The sequence below is a fragment of the Alosa alosa genome, chromosome 14, assembly GCF_017589495.1.
Source record: "Alosa alosa isolate M-15738 ecotype Scorff River chromosome 14, AALO_Geno_1.1, whole genome shotgun sequence".
NCBI lineage: Eukaryota > Metazoa > Chordata > Actinopteri > Clupeiformes > Clupeidae > Alosa > Alosa alosa.
Window position 1 is genome coordinate 2,963,500 of NC_063202.1, and position 18,990 is coordinate 2,982,489.

The window sequence follows — 18,990 nt, forward strand, 5'->3', positions numbered from 1 at the left end:
TCAATCTGTCTTTGATGTTCCCGTCCGCCTCTCTGCCCCCCCGTTCCTCTTTTTGGCAGAGAGGATGATTTTAATTGTAGCTATAGAACAGAGCCTCGTTTGCCTGCGAGCCAGCCTCCACATCTGTAGAGAGTGCGGCTTTAGTGATATTGGGTGCAGTCCATAGCCCCGGGCGCATTTTAATGGCTCCCCCTTCATTCTAGGCTCAGATTGTTTTCCACGTGACTCCTGTTAATTTCGCTGCAGGAAAGGGCATCAGTTTTCCTTGTGCTCCCTCCCTTTCTCTCTCTCTCTCCCTTTCTCTCTCTCTCTCCCTCCCTCCCTCTTTCTGCCTTTTCCTCTCTCTTTCTTTCTTTCTTACTCTCCACTCCCCTCTCATTTTCTTCCTGTCTGTTCTCTTTTTCACCCCTTTCTTTTTCCACTCTCTCTCTCTGCATCTCTCTCTAGTTTTTCTGATCTAGTCCTTCCCTCCCTCTCAAAGCGAAAAAGGTGAAATGAATATCCAAAGGAAGAAGAAACGGACCGCTGCCATAACAAAAGCACCCAACCCTGTTTGCTCTCCTCCGCTCCCTCTCGCATGCTGGCACGCAGGCGTGGATTTGGCGACAGTGTCCGACAAGTTCAGATAGTTTAGTCCCTGTTCAGCAAACGACAGATTCTCTTCAGCATTTCTCTTTGATGTGATGAAGGGCTTGAGCGATAGTGATTGCGACAGGCGGCTACAGGCTAGTTCATATTTCCCATGCAAACAGGGGCCTGGTCTGAGGCGGATGAATGCGGTAGAGCTCGGAGGAGAATTTATTCAACAGCAGCTCTCCGCCAACGACACTGAAGCTCTCCACCACGACACGCCAGAAAAAGCACAGGCTATTGATCCTAACCTTTTACCCTCCGATCGCCACTCCGCCAGAGAGCATCACCGATCAACCAGCAGGAGCTAGTCACCAGCTTCCCACCCACAGTCTAGGCCACAGACCTGCAGAACCCAGTAGAGGGGGTTACAGTGAGAGGACACGGTGAGGGGCAGGGGGGGGGGGGGGGGGGTACAGTTAGACGGGATACACTGAAAGGGGGGGGGGGGGGGGTTACAGTGAGAGGGGATACAGTAGGGTGAAAGACTCTCATGGCTATAGTGCTTTGGATAGTAAGCTGGTGGGAGAAGTTACATTCTGCCACACCTAGTCTCCATGCTACCTGCTAGCTACCTTTATTCTAACATTCAATCAGCACTTGGCTACTCCACTGACTGGCAGACAGGCACACAGACACATACATACACAAACACACATTCAGTCAGTCACACACTCTCTTTCTCTCACTCTCTCTCACACACACACACACACACACACACACACACACACACACACACACACACACACCTTACCTCAGCGTGGGCGAGACTGTGATAATGAAGTAAACATCACTCACCTCTCCTTGCCCTGCTCTTCGACTCCCCAAAACACTTCCTGCTTCTTTCCTTCACTCTCTCCATCTTCTTTCACTCCTCCTCTCTTTCATTCCCCCTCTCTCTCCCTCCCTCCTTCCCTCTCTATCCTCTTCTTCTAAAGCTCAGTGCTTTTGTACTGCACTTCAAAAGCCTGTGTTGTGCTGTGAGTGCGGGCATGTTTCGGGCGCTGGTGTGGGGTGCTGTGACTAGGAGGGAGGCGGGGGTGCAAGTTGGTGTGGCCCTTCGTCAGCGCTGGGGGGCCCCATCGAGGGGCCACAGCAGGCCGCTCTGTGCCCCTCTCCTGAAGAGTAGGAGAAAAAGAGAGGAGGAAAAAACACCCCGTGCTCCTGCCTTTGCTTGAAACTAATCCGCCCTGCGGAGCCTTGCAAGACCCCTTTGTTCCCTTCCTGCAGATGAGATCAGGCTGCAGACAAACACACACACACACACACACACACACACACACACACACACACACACACACAGCTCTTGCTGGCTATCAGTTTCAGGCCCTCTGGCTATCTGCGTTCAGGCACTGCCTCCACCAAGCCAACATGAAGAGGATAGAGGGAGGTGGAGGAGGAGTGGCCGGGTGGAGGAAGAAAGGAGAGAGGAGAGAGTAGGGAGGGGGGGGTGGAGCACCAACCCCAACCAGCAGCGATCACCGACAGGGTGCGTCCGTTTCCAGAAGGGGGACCTGCAGGAGGTGCTCCAACGAGACCGCTCATCCACTCACACGTTTATAGTTTATACGGTTCATATTCTCTCTCTCTCTCACTCGTTTTCTCTTTTTCAATCACGGATCTCTCCCCTTCTCCATCCCTTCCTTCTCATTCACTCATTTTCGTTTCCTTACAAACTCTGGCTAATGGTCCCCTCCCCCCTCCCCTTCTCATTCCCTCCCTCATTCTCCCTCTCTGTTTTCTTTCGTTTCAGTAAGGTCATTACTCCTCTTCCTTAATTTCGGGCCGCTTAAAGGCGCGCCTTTGTCTGTTCCGCGGGCCCTCCTTAATGCAGCCAGGGCGGCTGGGCTCGCTCGGCTCAGGATGTGATGTCGGCGGTGGGGGAAAAATAATCAGTGTGGGCCTCCATAATGCAGGAAGCCTGCGCTCGCCCCCCCCTCCTCCAAACCGCCCTGCCCCCACCCCCCTCCAAACCGCCCTGCCCCCACCCCCCCTCCCTCCCTCCACCCCTGCGGCCCCCCCTGCCCCCCACCCCCCCGCGGCTCATTGCTGTGCAGATGAAATCTATGACAAGCCCCACAGTGAAGCTGAGAGCGGGCCGCCGTCCAGCACGCAGCTAGGGGGCCTGGGGGCATCCTGTGACCCCCTTAGAAAAGTCACATTCACTTTGCTCTGCAGAAGGGAAAAAGAGATGGCCGCCGGCAAACCACCCTGGTCCCATCCCCACATCTCCATCCCCAGCTACAGCCCCCGCCAGCCTGCCTCAACCAGAGCAGAGCAGAGGAGAGGAGAGGAGCGGAGAGGAGGGGAAGTGGGTGGGTGGGTGTATGATGGAGGGGGGAGGTGGTGGTGAAAAGAAGTTAAGACACCCCCCCACCTCTCCGCCCCCAACACACACACACACACATATGTATATATATATATATATATATATATATATATATATATACATATACACACCCCCACCTCTCTCTTTCCACTCCTCCGCCACAATCCCTTGTTCATTCGCACCGTATGGCGCAGGGACCACACATCATTAGGTTCTTCTACTAATTACCCACGGACAGGAAGATGGCGGAAGGAGAAGAGGAGGAGAAGAAAGAGGGAACCATGAGGAATGAAGAAAAAGAAGAAAAAAGAAAATGGCCGCTGGGGGAGAAAAACAGAGGGAAATAAAGAATCAAGTGGATTTTTAAAATGATGGTGTGTGACTGTTTATTTATTTATTTGGTGTTTGCTCCTTCATTGAGCATGGCGAGCTTTGTCCAGTGATAGGGGGCACTGCCATTGCAGGGGCGGTGTGTGGGTGAGGAGGAGGGAAGGGAGGGGTCGAGGCGAGGCACACACTCAAGCAGCAGAAGTAATGCTTTTATTTTGTTATTTATGCTTCCCGTGGTTCACGGACACGTTGTGTGTGACTCGCTTTCCCCCCCCTAACAGATTGCAGCTAAGCGCATGATGCGAACATACAACCCAATAAGCAGGTTATTAAAATGACCAATTTGCATTGAGAGTTCAGGGATTTTTGTCTCTTTAAACACAGTTTATCATATTCACAGGATTACTCAGACCACTCTTTCTGAATCTTAATAGTCACTGAAATTCTCGGTGCAAAAGTTTTGACGTTTCTGCTTGACTACACAAGCACTGTAGTCCTGCAATGAGTGTATGAATTAATCCATAAGATTTGCTTTTCTTTTCCTGCCATTTTGCTTTTTTTCCCTCTCGGGTAAACCTGATTCCGATGGGAAACGATGTTTGCTAAAACTATAAGCCTTCGTAATTGAGACCATATTTAGTCGAGCACATGGGAAAGCGGCAACATGCATAGGCCCCCGTCAATACCGTGTGTAACTTCACGTGTTTCCAGCGAGCCGGACAGAACCGGAGAGGAACACCTCTAGCATGTTTGTTTTCCGGCGTTTCCCAAAAGCCTTACACTGGCAGCCATCGCTATTAGGGAATAATAGCCAACCTGGCACCCGTTCAAATTTCAACGTAAGACCCGACTTAAAGAAAGGCTGGAAAGAGGGAGGAGAAAAGGGAGGGAGGGGGGGATTTTTCTTGCACAGTTCTGGCAACCCATGGCTTTTTTTCCCACCCCTTCTCCAAACTGGACGTAAGAGGAAATGAAAATGTGAGTGACCCTTTCGGCAGCGCAAGCGCGACCCTTAAAACGGAGGACAGAGAAACAAGCGAGAGGAAGAGAAGCAAGAAGTGGCCTGGCAGCGAACTTGGCCTCGGTGCTAAAGAGGGAGAGAGGGAGAAACAGCAAGACATGGAAGAAAGAAAATTGAGAAAAAAAAGTCTGTGTGTGTGTGTGTGTGTGTGTGTGTGTGTGTGTGTGAGTGTGTGAGAGAGAGTTATTGGCTCATGACACAACTGGAGGAGATATCAGAACAACTCATTCTCATTGTCTGAAGGAGCTGGCTGGGTGCGCTTGGGAACAATGCTTCAGACACTCTGTCCATGGCCTCCTGATCCCAGTCTCCTTGACTGAGCAAGACCAGGAACAGGAACACAGTCATCAACGCCTGCTTGATGCTGCAGACACCTGCTCAGTCTTTAAGGATTAACATACAGCATGCAGTGTATACACTGCTCTTACATACCTGGTATTATGTTAAGATACTTGACTTTTCTGATATCATTTGGACCAAAAAAAAAATGAGCGCCCATCACCAAAACAACCCTAGGCACTTCCCTCGTATTTAACTTCTCACTGACCTGCCACTAGTCGTACTCTACAAACCCTGATCACTCAACAGCTCCTGATCAAATTATACACTGACCTGAAACCACCTCTCTCAGTTATCACTCCCACATCAGCAGTGCCATCAGGCTGACTGTTCTTGGATAAATCATTACACACAGGAACCTTTCTTTCTCTCTCTCCCCCTCTCCCTCCCTCTCTCTCCCTCTCTCTAAGTGAAGGAGCAGTGAGTGCTGGGAAAGGAACAGGAGGACCTACCCCCGGAGGGTTGAAACAGCACAGGCACACAGACTTCCTCCCCTCTCAGGACTCTTCGACTTAGACGGATCAGCCAAGCTCGGAGGGGGGCGGCCGTGAGGAGTGACCAGGGCCAAGGGGGAACTGTGAGGACACTGAGAGGACTCTGGGATATCAGGATAGCCGCCTGCAGGAGGAGTGTAAAGGGTACAGAGGGCTGGTTTGGAGGGCGTTGTCTTACCTCTTACCCCTGACGATGACGCCCCCGGCGAGTCCATCTTGCGCTTCTTGCGGGGGCCGATGGCGGCCAGCGCGGTCAGGTTGGCGTCCCGCTGTCGCATCTGGGCCAGCTCCTGCTGCTGCATCTGAGGGGAGAAGATTCCGGAAAGGACAGGAAGCAGGGAGAGAGAAAGAGAGACAGACAGAGAGAGAGAGAGAGAGAGAGAGAGAGAGAGAGAGAGAGAGAGAGAGAGAGAGAGAGAGAGAGAGAGGGAGGGAGAGAGAGAGAAATGCCATCAGGTTAATTTCATCTGGCAACACTTTGAGAACTCCAAGTGAATTGATAACACAACAACTTAAATCACCAGAGCACAGATGGTACGAGCAAAAAGCCTTCTCATGAGCAAATCCATTCCTATCATCTCCCTCCCTGATACCTAGCCATGGCAGCAGGAGCCATTTCACAGCGAGACATCTTCAGTCACACCAGCAGCATATTCTGCTTCCTGTTTCCAGGCTGGACTGGAGCAAGCCCAGGAGGCAAAGAATGATAAAACAACCCAACCGTCCCCCAACATCCCCCACAGGATCAGAGCCGTGAGACACTCGGCTACAGCTTTTACTTGTGTATCATTTCCTAACATGCATTCCATTTGTGTTTTATTCAATCGCCAAAGCTAGCTAGTGTTATACTAGGCATCAGAGACGTGACATTGGCATCACCTGTGCCATGCCCCGTGAGACAGTGGCATCACCTGTGCCATACCCCGTGAGCCCGACCGGTTGTGCCCACACACAGGATCTCATCTGGAGCCTCACTAACGACCTGGCAGCTCAGAGAGTCCGCCATGTTGGTTCTGCAGCGGCCATTTTGCGGCTTGCCTGAGGAGAGGCCTCTCTGCTCTAAAATGGCAGTGTGCTGTCAGGCGTTGGGCTGCCAGTGTGTGTGTGTGTGTGTGTGTGTGTGTGTGTGTGTGTGTGGCTGGGCTGTGCTGTGCCTCCTCGGTGGCACGGTCACATGCTCTGATGTGATTTCTCCCGTCGTGATTTGTGAGGGGAGGCGCGACGCCCCAGGTAATGTCATGGGTGGCCGCAGGGAGGGAGAGCGAGAAAGAGACGGGAGAGAGAGAGGGAGGGAGGGAGGGAGGGAGGGAGGGGAGGAGAGAGGTGAAAGAGAGGATTGGTGGAACAGCGTGACTGGGAGCTGGCCTTTCTGCCGGCCGGACGTGTGAGAGCCCCCAGGACATGGCACAGAGGGCATCAAGCCTGCCTGCACACACACACACACACACCTAAACACTAGCAAACCTCCACACACTAAACATACACACACAGACAATGTGAACCCGACACAGCAGGGAGTTTTAGGAGGGCCTGCCTCACTGTGTGTAGGGGTAGGGTAAGTGTGAGTGTGTGTGTGTGTGTAAAATTAAAAGGGAACAATCGATGCATGCCTCTCAAAATCTCAGTGTACTGTGAGCTAAAGTAGAGCTAGTGTCCAGTTATGCTATTCTGTAAGGTTGTCAGGAGGGTGCAGACGGACATTGGCGTTGGTTGTGCAGAGCAGGGAGAGTGGTGCAGGCCCGTTGCCGTGGCGTCACACACACTGGCAGCGCCTCTGGCCCAGGCTGGCCTTTAGGGGGGATGCCACTTCCCATCACCGCAACAGGCAGACGAGCCGAAGCACCCCGCCCCGCTGACAGCTCAAGCTCAAATAAACACACACACACACACACACACACACACACACACACACAAACTCTTGCATCCAAACACAGGGATGCTCTCTATGGGCCAGACCCTCAAGAGACGCTGGGGAGCAGTCAGCCAAGGCTATGCAATTACATGCACATGTATTTATGTTTATTCCCTTTGCAGACGCTTTCATCAACAGCAGTCTACAATACAATGTTGCCTGTACTTTTCATAAGAAATGGTAGATACTCAAACCATGATCTAAGATTAAAGATGATCTAACCTTGATCAAAGATTATCAGGCCATAATCTTTGAGCTGCTATGCCTTGCTTAAAGTCAGTAAAGGTACAGGGATACGGAGGTAGTTGAGTCCCATCCATTTTGAACTGTTTTGAACTCTTGCATATAGCAGCATGATAAGCAATACGGTACAGACACTGACCTCTGGGCCAAAATTGTGTTTGGAGATGAGCCTTTCTGTCCCTGCCTTGACATGGCTCAGCCGGAGGGGTGACGAGCTCAGAGGGTATGTTTATGTTAATCAGAAATCGCTAGCTGTCACAATCGCAGTCGCCACAGAGACACACATGCGGGCACCAGAGTCATGCGAGAGGCACACAACAGACACGCTGGCACTCCCATGGCACAAGGGCCCCTGCCTCGGACCGAACCCCAACAGATAATCGCACCCCACTCTAATCCAGTGGTATTGTGCCACTCCAGGGGATGTGGCAGTAAGGTACCGTGGCGTGGCTGGCACCAGGATGCCAGAATGCCAGGATACCATCTCTGCCCATCAGCTGGCACCAGGTCTCGGGCAGCGAACGCCCACGGGGGACAGTCTGCGTGGGCAGATTTATGGTGCTGTGATGCACGCAGACGCACTCTGCGCCATCTGCAGAGCACTGTTGTCAGCATGCGATCAATGCCACTGAAAGATGGCTGGTGATGGTTGGGAGACGCAAGACAGACTGACAGGTCTGTAACATGGGTTTAGGCACTACGCAGTACAGAGCAGCAGAGATCTGTTGAGCAGGTCTAGGCTTCGCAACTACACTGTGTGTTGAAGACTGACTGGACCTACACGACTGTGTATACCAAACATGGCCGAATTACCCCAAATAAATTATATCTGCTAAATAACTTATTGATTATCTCACAACTACCAGTAGCCTACATTTTACTGTAAAGGTTGAAAGCTAAAATATCTGCACGGCTCAATGCTGTGACCATCAAAGGTCTCATTAAAAAAAAAAAACACATCACCAAAACTCACTATACGTACTGTAAGACCACCCACCATATGTTCATTTTTCCCCTACCTCTAATAGGCATTAGAAATATAGATCTGGAGAGTTCAATCAATACAGGCGCTGGAATATGCGCTACCCCCCCAAGCTTTACTTAAATACCAGAGAAGGCTTTGGCCCTGACTGGCCTTTGAGGGGCAGGACGTCATGCTTGTAAGCTGAAATGGCTTTCCAAAGGTCACGGCCAGCAGGACATGTCCGAGTCTCGCCACAGCATCCCTAGCGCACTCATCTATATCTGCGCCTCAGATTGGAAAAGAGGGACGGGGGCTGGCGGTTCAAATGAACACAGAGTATTTACGGCCCCAGTGCAATTACTTTGTGACTGCAGGCGTTTGTTTCCAGGGGACACCAATGGCTCTGAGGAAGAAGCACGAGAAAGCCTCCCTGCATCTCCACGGGCTTCATAAACACCGTCACTCACGTAGTCAGACACTGTGTGTGTGTGTGTGTGTGTGTCTGCCCAAGGGGATGCAGCATATGCAACATTCTACCCAGAGTAAGATTATATACATGTGTGTGCGGCCATGGCATTGCGAGTGTGTGAGAACACTAGCATGCAATCACTAAAAAAAATCACAAATGCTGGTAATGTTATAAAAAAAGTTCAATAATAAGTGAACACACTGTCAGTAAAGACCATAACACAATTTCTACAGTCAACCAAATCAGCCTAATCAGGACAAATAGTGTCTGTGCAATGCTATGCTATAAATAACACAACATCCTGCTATAAATAACACAACATCCTGTTTTTTGAGAAGCAATGGAGAGCTGCAATATGAGCGGTGGGAAGTAGCCTATAATGACCAGATCAATGGCGGTTAGCATCCAGATCTGGCCCCGGTTTGGTTAGTAATACCCCCTAATGCCCCTACACAGAGACCGACAGAGGCAGAAAAACAACATCCTGACAGGCAACCTGCCCTTCTCTGTCTCTGCAGCTCTAACAAAGGCTCCTCTTGCAGATGCACGCACACACACACACACACCCATTTGCCCCTTAGGCCTGCCCCAGGCTTTGCAGACAGTAACAGACAGATGTCCTTGGTGGAGCGGAACGCATGTGTGAGCCTGACGTTGAGGAGGAGGAGGAGGAGGAGGAGGAAGGGGGTGCGGGAGGGGGTGGCAGCCCAAGTGAAGGGGGGATAAAGAAAACCGTCAGGGGTCCGATGATGATCCTCAACCCTCCCGACTCCCCGTCCTCAGGGACATAAAACACACACACACACACACACACACACACACACACACACACACACACACACACACACACACACACACACACACACACACACACACAGAGGGGTCACATGGATGGGTGTAAGAGAGTGTGAGTTTATGCGTGTGTGCGTGCGTGCGTGCGTGTGTTCAGGGCTTCACCCGGCCATTTCCTTACAAAGCTGCCTCGCGCACACTTTGCTTCCGGGGCATCTAGGCACTTCTGCAGGAACATCTGCAAGCTGTGGGCTCCTTTTGCATCCTGTGTGTGTGTGTGTGTCTGGACTGTGCACGCACACAGGCTCACACTCCGCCTCTGGCTCCTCCACCGACAGAGGTCAGGCCAGTGGGGAGATGGGGGTGGGGGAGAGATGAGAGCACAGAAAAGGGGTGGCCTTCAAACACGAGATGGTGTGATATGGTGCTACGTGTGCCAGCACCCTCCCTTGCCAACTAATTAATACAGAACAGTTAATTACATTAACTTTCATTTACTCAATTATTTAGTGACGCTCGGTTCCATGTGCTGGCTTAACAGGGACACAGAACACACACTGGAATGCAAACATGTACTCAGACACAAGCCTAGAGTCACTTAGGTGATCAGTCTATCAGATTGGTTAATGCCATCATGTCAATCCTATACATTAAGATAGCCTATACCTGCTCCTATACCTGCTTCTCTTGATTGCACATTTATATATAAAACAGGGACTATATTGTTTGAAATGATGCCGATGCCCTTTTTCTCCAGCCCAACCAAAGGGAGAGGCGGGCCAGGTGTGCGCCCGGCAGCTTGTTGTGCCATGCTGACACTTCCGTCCTTGCCAACTTCAGCAAAACACCCTTCAAAGACGTGACCGCAGGGGAGAAAGGGGACAGAAAGAGAGAATGAGAGAGGAAAAACGAGAGAATAGAGAGGAGAGAGAGAGAGAGAGAGAGAGAGAGAGAGAGAGAGAGAGAGAGAGAGAGAGAGAGAGAGAGAGAGAGAGAGAGAGAGAGAGAGAGAGAGAGAGAGAGAGAGAGTGTCTGTGGAGAACCCTCAACATATGAGCCTCACAGACTGGCGAGAGACTAACTCAGATCTCTCTCTCTCCCTCTCTGGTGCTCTGAAAGGGCTTGGGCGCGCCAGACCTGTTGTCAAGGGGCCAACCACCAATTATTCAGTGCTAGAAGCTTCTCTCCAGGCACAGGTCATTAAGAGTGCATGGTCTTTCTGACCTCATGCAAGCACACACGCGCACACACACACACACATTCATATTCATACGCATCTTATTTGCAGAAATTAAGAGGCGCTAAAAGTGTGTGTACGACACACGACCTTGCGCTACGTGCCGCATGCTAATGAGGTTGAAATAACGAGGCGGTGAAGGTGGTGGTGGTGGTGGTGGTGGTGTCAGTGAGCAGGGGGCCATGACGGTGGAGCATCTGAACGCTTGCGAGGTACGCGGGGTTAAGCAGTGCCGCGCTGGAAAGGCCCTGATAAGCACATTTAAAGGCAGACTTCACATCGCGCCCGCTGCCACGCACCGCGTCGACACTGGAGCTGATCATTAAAAATAATGCTGATCTAAGGGGAAAGTGTTCCCCACTTGAAAATGTTTCGTTCGCTTTTGTGTTTTTTTCCTTCTCCTCCCTGCACATTCCTCCTTGCTTGGGCTAGCACTCTTCTCCCTCCGTCTCTCCGCCTCTCTTCACCCCTCTCTTTTTACCATAAGTGAGATTCAGTGCTCGTCACCTGCTATTGATCACATGTAATTTGCATCCCGGCGAAGATGTGAACCCAGATCGCGCACGGTGAGAGGAGGACTGCACCGATGATTTATTCATTTCCAAATCAAAAAAAGAAGAAGAAGAAGAAGGAGGAGGAGAAGAAGAAGGAGAGGAGGAGGAAAGAGAGGAGAAAAAAACTGAAGGTAGATGAGAGGAGAAGCTTCAGAGATGGAGGGAGACTGGAGGCAGTAACGCTGGGCTCCTCTTCCTTTCGAACTCCCTTCCCCTCTCTCTGTGCCTGAAGCCCCCGGGCTCTTGGTGTGCAAGTCCTTCTAATTAACAAGGTGAATCATGCCGCCTCTCTCTAATTAGGCAACATGACAATCTAATGGAAACATGCGGGCAGAGCTGGCACACTTAGAATCACCTCACAAAGGCGCCCTGCACCCCCTCCATCTGCCCCCTCCTCCCCTCCCTCCTCGTGCCGCCTGCACCCTCCCCTCCCACCAGCCTCTGAGCTGCTGATCTGGCCTAAGAGCTCAGAGGTGCAGAGGAGGATCTGGGCACGCTTACTTTCACACACACACACACACACATATATACACAAAAGGTGGAATGGAAGGCACACAGGGTCAGAGGTGGGCTGAGTGTGTGGGTGTGTGGGTTTGTGTGTGTGTGTGCATGCGTGTGTGTTCCGAGTTAAGAGTTGCAATTCTTTGCTTTCCCTCCTCGTTTGGCAACTGTGTAACTCAAACCCGTCCTCCCATCTCCTCTCCTCTCCTCTGCGTTCCTCGCTCCCTCTCTCCTCTCCTTCGTCCCAGGCAGGGAAGGCAGGCTGGCAGCTCGCCACGAGCGTAGCTCCTTGTACCCAATTCCCTTGGTGCCAGAGTCCCAGGGAGTGCGAGCACAAAGAGAAGTGTTCTCCTTACGGGGCTCCGACGCCGGCCCTCCACCACCGAGCCAACGCTGCTATCTCGCTCGCAGGCAAATCTCCCTTTTTTGTTGTTCTCTTCTCCTCTCTCATTATGGCACTTTGTAATATAGGAAAACACACAGGAACACCAAAGGTATTTTTAAAAGCTGGGGCTGTTTTTTTCCTTGTGATATGACTTGAGGAAAAAAAACCAGAGAAAGAAGAAGTGAAGGCGAGAGCGCCAACAACAAAGTAACAAATAAAAATAGTCAGAACACCCCTTTATTTAGCCTATGCACATTTTGTCTTCAAAACACATCTTTATTATGTGATACTTTTAATTAAAAATTAAATAACCAGCTTTGATCTATCAAATAATTAAACTGAAAACACAATGGGCAATTAAAAAGACATTCGCAGTACATTTGTAACTGTAATGGATATCTCCATTAATGTAAATGATAATCAGAGTCTTGTGGGAGGCGGAGGAGAGGAAACGGGAGAGATGTGCCAACGCGTCCTGTCCCCCTGTGCTGTGACGGCCTCGACGGTAGAAACGAGCGGCAGAAACGAGCGGCAGGAGCCCAGTCCGAAGACAAGCAGGGGACGAGAGTTAGGACTGTGTTTAGCGACACACATAAAACATTTATAGTCGACGCTTATAAACTCAGCAGTAGCAAAGGTTGGACATTTCGGAGAGGGAGAGCCATGCACTGGCCACTGGTTCCAGCTGGCAGGCCTTGTGTGCTCGCCTGCGTCACAGAGGGTCCGTTTAATCTTCAGCTGTCCTCCACACCCTCCTCATCAAAACAGAGTTATGGAACCTTTAGGAGTCCTTCCAAAATTGTTCAACATAATTGTGAGGCTGGTGATTGAGACTACATTTGGTGCACCGAATCAGATGATGTCTCCATCAATTTCCTGTACGATTCGCAGGATTCCAGCATTTGGCCTACACCAGCGCACCTTTAGCACAACAACCAGGAGTAGTTTACATGCAGGCTGCCATCATGCTCTGTCTGAGGCAGCACAGAGAACGGACAAATCAGGATGATATCAGTAACGCTGCTATGCAGAGAAACAAACACTACAAACCCACTATGTTTCTCACTTCAACTCTGACTCATTTGCCGATGCCAATTCCTTGTAAGGTGTCCATTCACCATAAGGCCTTCCCAATACAATCTGAAGTCTCCACACACACACACACATTCCAGTTCTTGACATGCTGGCTCAGTGACATAGCTGTCACATGGCAGACCCTTGTTGAAACACACATGGCCTTTTGGGCAAATAGATGTATACACACACTACACCATATGCCCCTGTAATTGGGACTGTGTGGGTGAGGCAGACAGAGGCAACCGCGGCACAGAATGCAGTGTGTGCTTCATATGCAATGCCGGCAACACACACACACACCAGCGAGCAAATGAGGCAACACACACACACACACACACACACACACACAAAAATGCACGCACATACACACATGCCTCCAAAGCGCCCGAGGTGGAAAAATATTTGAGGAAAATTATTCTAACAAAAAGCTGCAGAGAGTCCCATCGGACAGCTCTCCCGTTCTCTCACACGAGGCTGGGATCACTCCCAGCTACAAAAGCAGAGCATTGCTGCAAGGACAAAGCATCACTGCGGATGGATGGATGGATAGACAGAGTGAGAGAGCAGAGGAGAGAAAGAAAGGCAAAGCAAGACAAAAAGAAAGACAGAAAGAAAGAGAGAAAGAAAGGGAGGGGTGGAAAAACTGACTGGGCTTGAGATGTCATTCAGTAAAGGCGCAGAATTGAAGATTGCAGCAAGGGCTCTTCAAAGCGCCCAGATCCCTTTCCTCGACACAGCTGTGGAGTTAGCGAGACTTTGTGTGTGTTGTGCTTTACATCAGAGGCCTACAGAGTTGACAGAAGGAGAAAGATAGCGATGGAACAGCCTCGCTACCCATCACAGTTCGCACTGTGTTGCTCTTACAACACTATTGCGTTTCAAAGCCAGTCAGTCAGACACAGTTAGCTGGCTAGTTGTGCGTGGACAGTGGTTTCCATTCCTACTGGTGAAGAGATTTGGGGTGCAACAGTTGAGACACTACAGTGGACCAAGTTCTTCATTAACTCATTCCATCTTAGGTGTTGCAGATATTCAAGGTTCAAAAAAACGTATCCAACAAACCATGAACAATGAGCTGTCCAAGCTGGAACATTTTTAAGTGTCCTTGAAAGTGACATACTAAACACACCACCAAAAGGTTTAACTTGATGAGGTTTAACCTTTCTGCTTTATGGACATTCTAAAGCACATCTAAATTTGTACTACTTCTATTAGGTTTTCGGCATCTCATATCGGAGGCTGAAATTACTTTTATCAAGCCCCCGCAGAAATGCATCTGGACTTGAAGGAGGGGACAATTTTCTTCCCCCACAACCAGGAAGTAACGTACATCTAATGAGTTTAATCAACTGGGTCAGTCCATGGACGAAGGGCGACCACAGAACTCCTTTTCCTTCCTGGATATAACTCCAAAGGCCTCTGGCAGGGCGTTTCTCAAACCTGTGGTCAGTTCTGAGGGCTGCGTTCTCCATTGCAGCGTCTGGACGCTGAGTGGACCCCCCACCCCCATCCCCACCTTCAACCCGTGGGGCCTGGGGACTGGCCAGGAATGATGAATCTGTGGCCGCAGTGTGTGTCTGTGTGCGCTGACACGGTGATGCATCTGCTATCGCCCCGACACACTCCGCTTTTGAAGTGGTGTGTGGGGGTGTGAGCGTGTCTGTGTCGGTGTCTATGTACGCGTCTGCGTTTGTGTGTGTGTGTGTGTGTGTGTGTGTGTGTGAGTTAGAGGGCGTCTAAGTGGAGTGCTTTTCTCAGGCCACACCATAGGGGCAGCAAGAGGAATTAAGTGGCAACAACAGAAAAGATGAAGCCAGATGGGGGCAATATTGACAGATTTGGGCTCTCACTCGATCCTCCTCTTGCTCTCTATTACACACACACACACACACACACACAGGGGCTGGGTAGAAAAAAAAGAAGAGTGTTAAAACTGGGCACAGAGAAAGAAAGAAAATAGACCAAAAACTAGAGATTGAGCATCACATTAAATGAAGCCGCAATTTCAGCGAAGTGAAAAAGAGAAGCTCTTTAAAATTCCGAGTGAAAATGAGCGGGAGCGGTAGCTGCTGACTGCGTAGCGAGAAAAGAGAGAAAGTGAAAGAAAGAGAGAAGATAGAAAGAGAGGAACAGGAGAGAAAGAGAGAGAGAGAGAGAGAGAAAAGAGAGAAAGAGCTTCTCACAGGAGCTAATCTGGCAGCATCCAGATGATGAGCCGGCTGCCACTTAACGGGGAGGAGATCCACTTTGATCACAAGGCCCCCGGCACAGCCACGCCGCAGCCTATTAGCACCCTCCCTCCATCTGCATATGCAGGGGACCGGTTGGGAGGTGAGGATCTACTAACAGGAAGACAGAAAGGGTGGTGGTGGTGCTGGTAGAAGGTGGGGGTGGTGTGTGTGTGTGTGTGTGTGTGTGTGTGTGTGTGTGTGTGTGTGTGTGTGTGTGTGTGTGTGTGTGTATGTGTGTGTGTGTGTGACTGGGAGGAAGAGGATGCCTGCTGTGGATGGAGGTCCAGCATTTTCATCTTCATCAGGCAGCTTTCGTTATCAACATCATCATCGTGGAGACAGCTGCCTGCCATCGTCGACAGCATTTTTATCACCTACTGCTGCAGGCCTCTTCAGAGACTTCGCTCCCGTTTTCAGGCTGATCTCCCTAATGGAATCTTCGTCTTCATTGTCGTCATTATTTCAGCTCAAGATTTTTTACATTAATGACCTCATCCAAACTGGTGACATCACAGCATCCAAATCAACCTGAACATCATCTTCCTTATCAACATCACCACCTTCGTCACCATCGTCCTCCTCCTCATTGTAAATCATCACATCATAGTCATCACAACTTTCTACCTTCATTATTCTCTCCTTCTGTTTTTAACAACTACTGTACCGAGTAGCATTACACACTATTCATTTCACACTAAACAGCAGCATCACATCGCCCTCCTCTGCAGGTTGATGGGATGGTGTTTTATAAGAGATGCCGTATCTGGGTCTTACTTTGTGTCTTTCCAGGGCTTATTTCCCACTGCTGTCAGGCAAACGTAAACAAGCACACTAGTGTGCGTGCGCGCACACACACACACACACACTCATATGAAAAGCATACAATCTCTCTTTCTCTCTCTCTTTCCATCTCTCTCACACACACACACAAGAGAGAGAGAGTATTTCTCTCACACAGACACACACACACACACACACACACACACACACAATCACACAGAGCAAGTGTACAACCACACTCAAGTGCACAGAAATGTTCACGTGCACATACTGAAGACACACATGGAGGCCCTGGTCATCTCCCAACCATAATCTTAACTCTCTCTCTCACACATGCGGGGCTTTCCAGCAGAACATCCCCAGCACAACTACTGGTCTACTTTTTCTCCCCTCATCCACTGGGAATTTGTGGGCTTGTAATGCAGCCTTCTTCATAATTAGACGATAAAAGCAAGTCCAAGTTTTTCTCTCTCTCTTTTAACACAGACATCTGGTGTAATGGTGGATACTCCTGATTTCCTCACATCAGGAAGGCAGAATGTTTTACTGGAGCTGAAGGAATAAACAGAATGTGGCTGTCTGTGTGTGTGTGTGTGTGTGTAAATGTATGAAAGAGAGGAAGTGTGTGCATCAGCAACACCGAGAAAAGGTTTCTAATGGCTTTTAAAATGCAAATGTTTTGTCTAAAAACCAGTGGTGAATAGAAGGCGTGCCTAAATAATCTGCGTATGAAAGGGGTGTCACATATGGAAATCAGAAGCTTTCCTCAGACACATAAGGGAGAGTGTGTTACCTGTACGGACATCAATCAACCCAAAATCATCCCTCAAACTTTTTTTCCCCCCTCTTCAAGCCCCCCCCCACACACACACACACACACACACACACACTCACTCATCCCCCTCTATTTTTTTCCTCGTCAGATTTTAAATGGCATTACATATGTAGCACGGCATGAAAAATTAATATGCTGAAGCCGTGAAAATGTCAAGGGTAATGATCTCCACGGCGCTTACCTCCTTAGCTTTCTGCTTCAGCCGAGCCTGCTCTGGGTCCTCTTGCCTCGAGCGACTCTGCGTTTGGGAAAGAGAGCAGGAAAGAGAGAGAAGAGAAAGGAGAAAATAAGATAGAGAGAGAAAGAAAGAGCATGAGAGAGAGAGAGAGAGAGAGAAGACAGAAGGGAAGAGACAAGGGTGGGGGGACAAAAGCGACACAGGTTAACAGCTGGTTCCAGGACCCCCTCATCTGTTGCGGTAAGTACAGAAATAGAGGCGGATGGAGCAGGGAGCGGGGGAACAGGATGTGGGGTGTCAAGGACGGCGCGTTTGAACCCAGAGGAGAGCGATGGGCCGCCTGCGGGCCCTGCCCTCTGCTCCTGCTCCAAATCGGGCCCGTAAATAAGCCGCCGCCGGCACCTCCTAATCAAAAGATGTTATTAAAAATTCCTCCTCTCCAGCTACAGGCAAGGGGGGTGGGGGAGAAAAGCCACGCTAAAACTCAGACAAGTCAGATATACATCTCTCTTTCTCTCCCTGTGTCTGTCTGTCTCTCTCTCTCTTTCTCTATCTCATATCCTCTCCTCTCAGTCTCTCTCCCCCCCATCTTACACTCTGCTTTTCCCTCTATTGTTCCAATTCTACTGACTTTCAAAGTCGTTAATTTATCATATAGGAATAGAAGCCAAGAGCAGTTAATCAGGCAAAGTTAGTCTGTCATTCCATCACTTTGAATAACAACTCAGAGAGGCAGTGCCAATTTTGACCGCTTGGCCCCCAACTACCTAAATTTAACTTAGCAGCTAATAAGTCCAAATCCACATACTTTAGCAACTGCCGAATGTTAACAGCTCTCTTAGCTAAAATTAGATAGCTAGGATAGCTAGGTCAACTGGCACGAGACCTATGACTATGCCATGAGTTATTGCTCTATTTTAGTCACTATACTAGAAATCTGTCTCCGTCTTGTGTGAGGTTTGCACTCACTATTCTCTAACATGCTGTTACATGTAGAAATGAGGACACTTACAGCAGAGAACTTTGCTGTGATTGCTGAAAGGGGTGATTCATTATCGATTACGGACCGTTTTCAATCTGACGTTGTTTTGGATCTTGTATGTAAGAGGTTTATCCCTCATTTTCTTTCTCTCGGTCTCAGTGCCCAGACTTCTTTTTTCATGCCCCTTCATCACTCTCCATTCCTCAGTCTAGTTCTCTCTATTACTAATCATTTCCTCTCGTACTCAATATTCTTTTTATTAGTGCCCTTTTGTGAAGCTGCAGCTCTCTTTTGTGCAACTTTGCTAAAAGATTAGCCTGTTCAGACTGATTTCATGGTACAAGCTTGATAGGCATGTAGCATTTGGATGGCCCATCATTATTCTCTCATGTTACTTTTAATCCATTGCAGATAAAAGCACAGGTACGAAACATAGATGCATAGATGCACGCACACACACACACATCATCCTCAGTGACACAGGCAAGGCATCTGTGTAGTGTTTGAGAATGCACTGCAGATGGACAGGCCTGTGATGGACTGCCAACAGCATGAGTCATGCCTAATGCATCCCCTTAAGATAGATTCGGTGCTCTGTACAGGCATCTGTGTGTGTGTGTGAGAGAGAGAGAGAGAGAGAGAGAGAGAGAGAGAGAAAAGAAAGAGAGGGAGAGAGAGAGAGACATACATAAATCTAAAGAGAGAGG

At 49.6% G+C, this 18,990-nt stretch overlaps 1 protein-coding gene across 1 annotated transcript in view; it reads right to left on the minus strand.

Moving 5' to 3' along the window:
- Window positions 1-18,990, minus strand: part of LOC125307089 (transcription initiation factor TFIID subunit 4-like) — a 108,623-nt gene that overhangs the window by 26,532 nt on the left and 63,101 nt on the right. Inside the window, exons 13-14 of the mRNA XM_048262861.1 lie at window positions 17,305-17,361; window positions 5,329-5,445 (exon numbers count right to left, since the gene is read on the minus strand). Of these exons, the coding sequence (XP_048118818.1) occupies window positions 5,329-5,445; window positions 17,305-17,361 (174 nt within the window). The remainder of the gene's footprint in view (window positions 1-5,328; window positions 5,446-17,304; window positions 17,362-18,990) is intronic.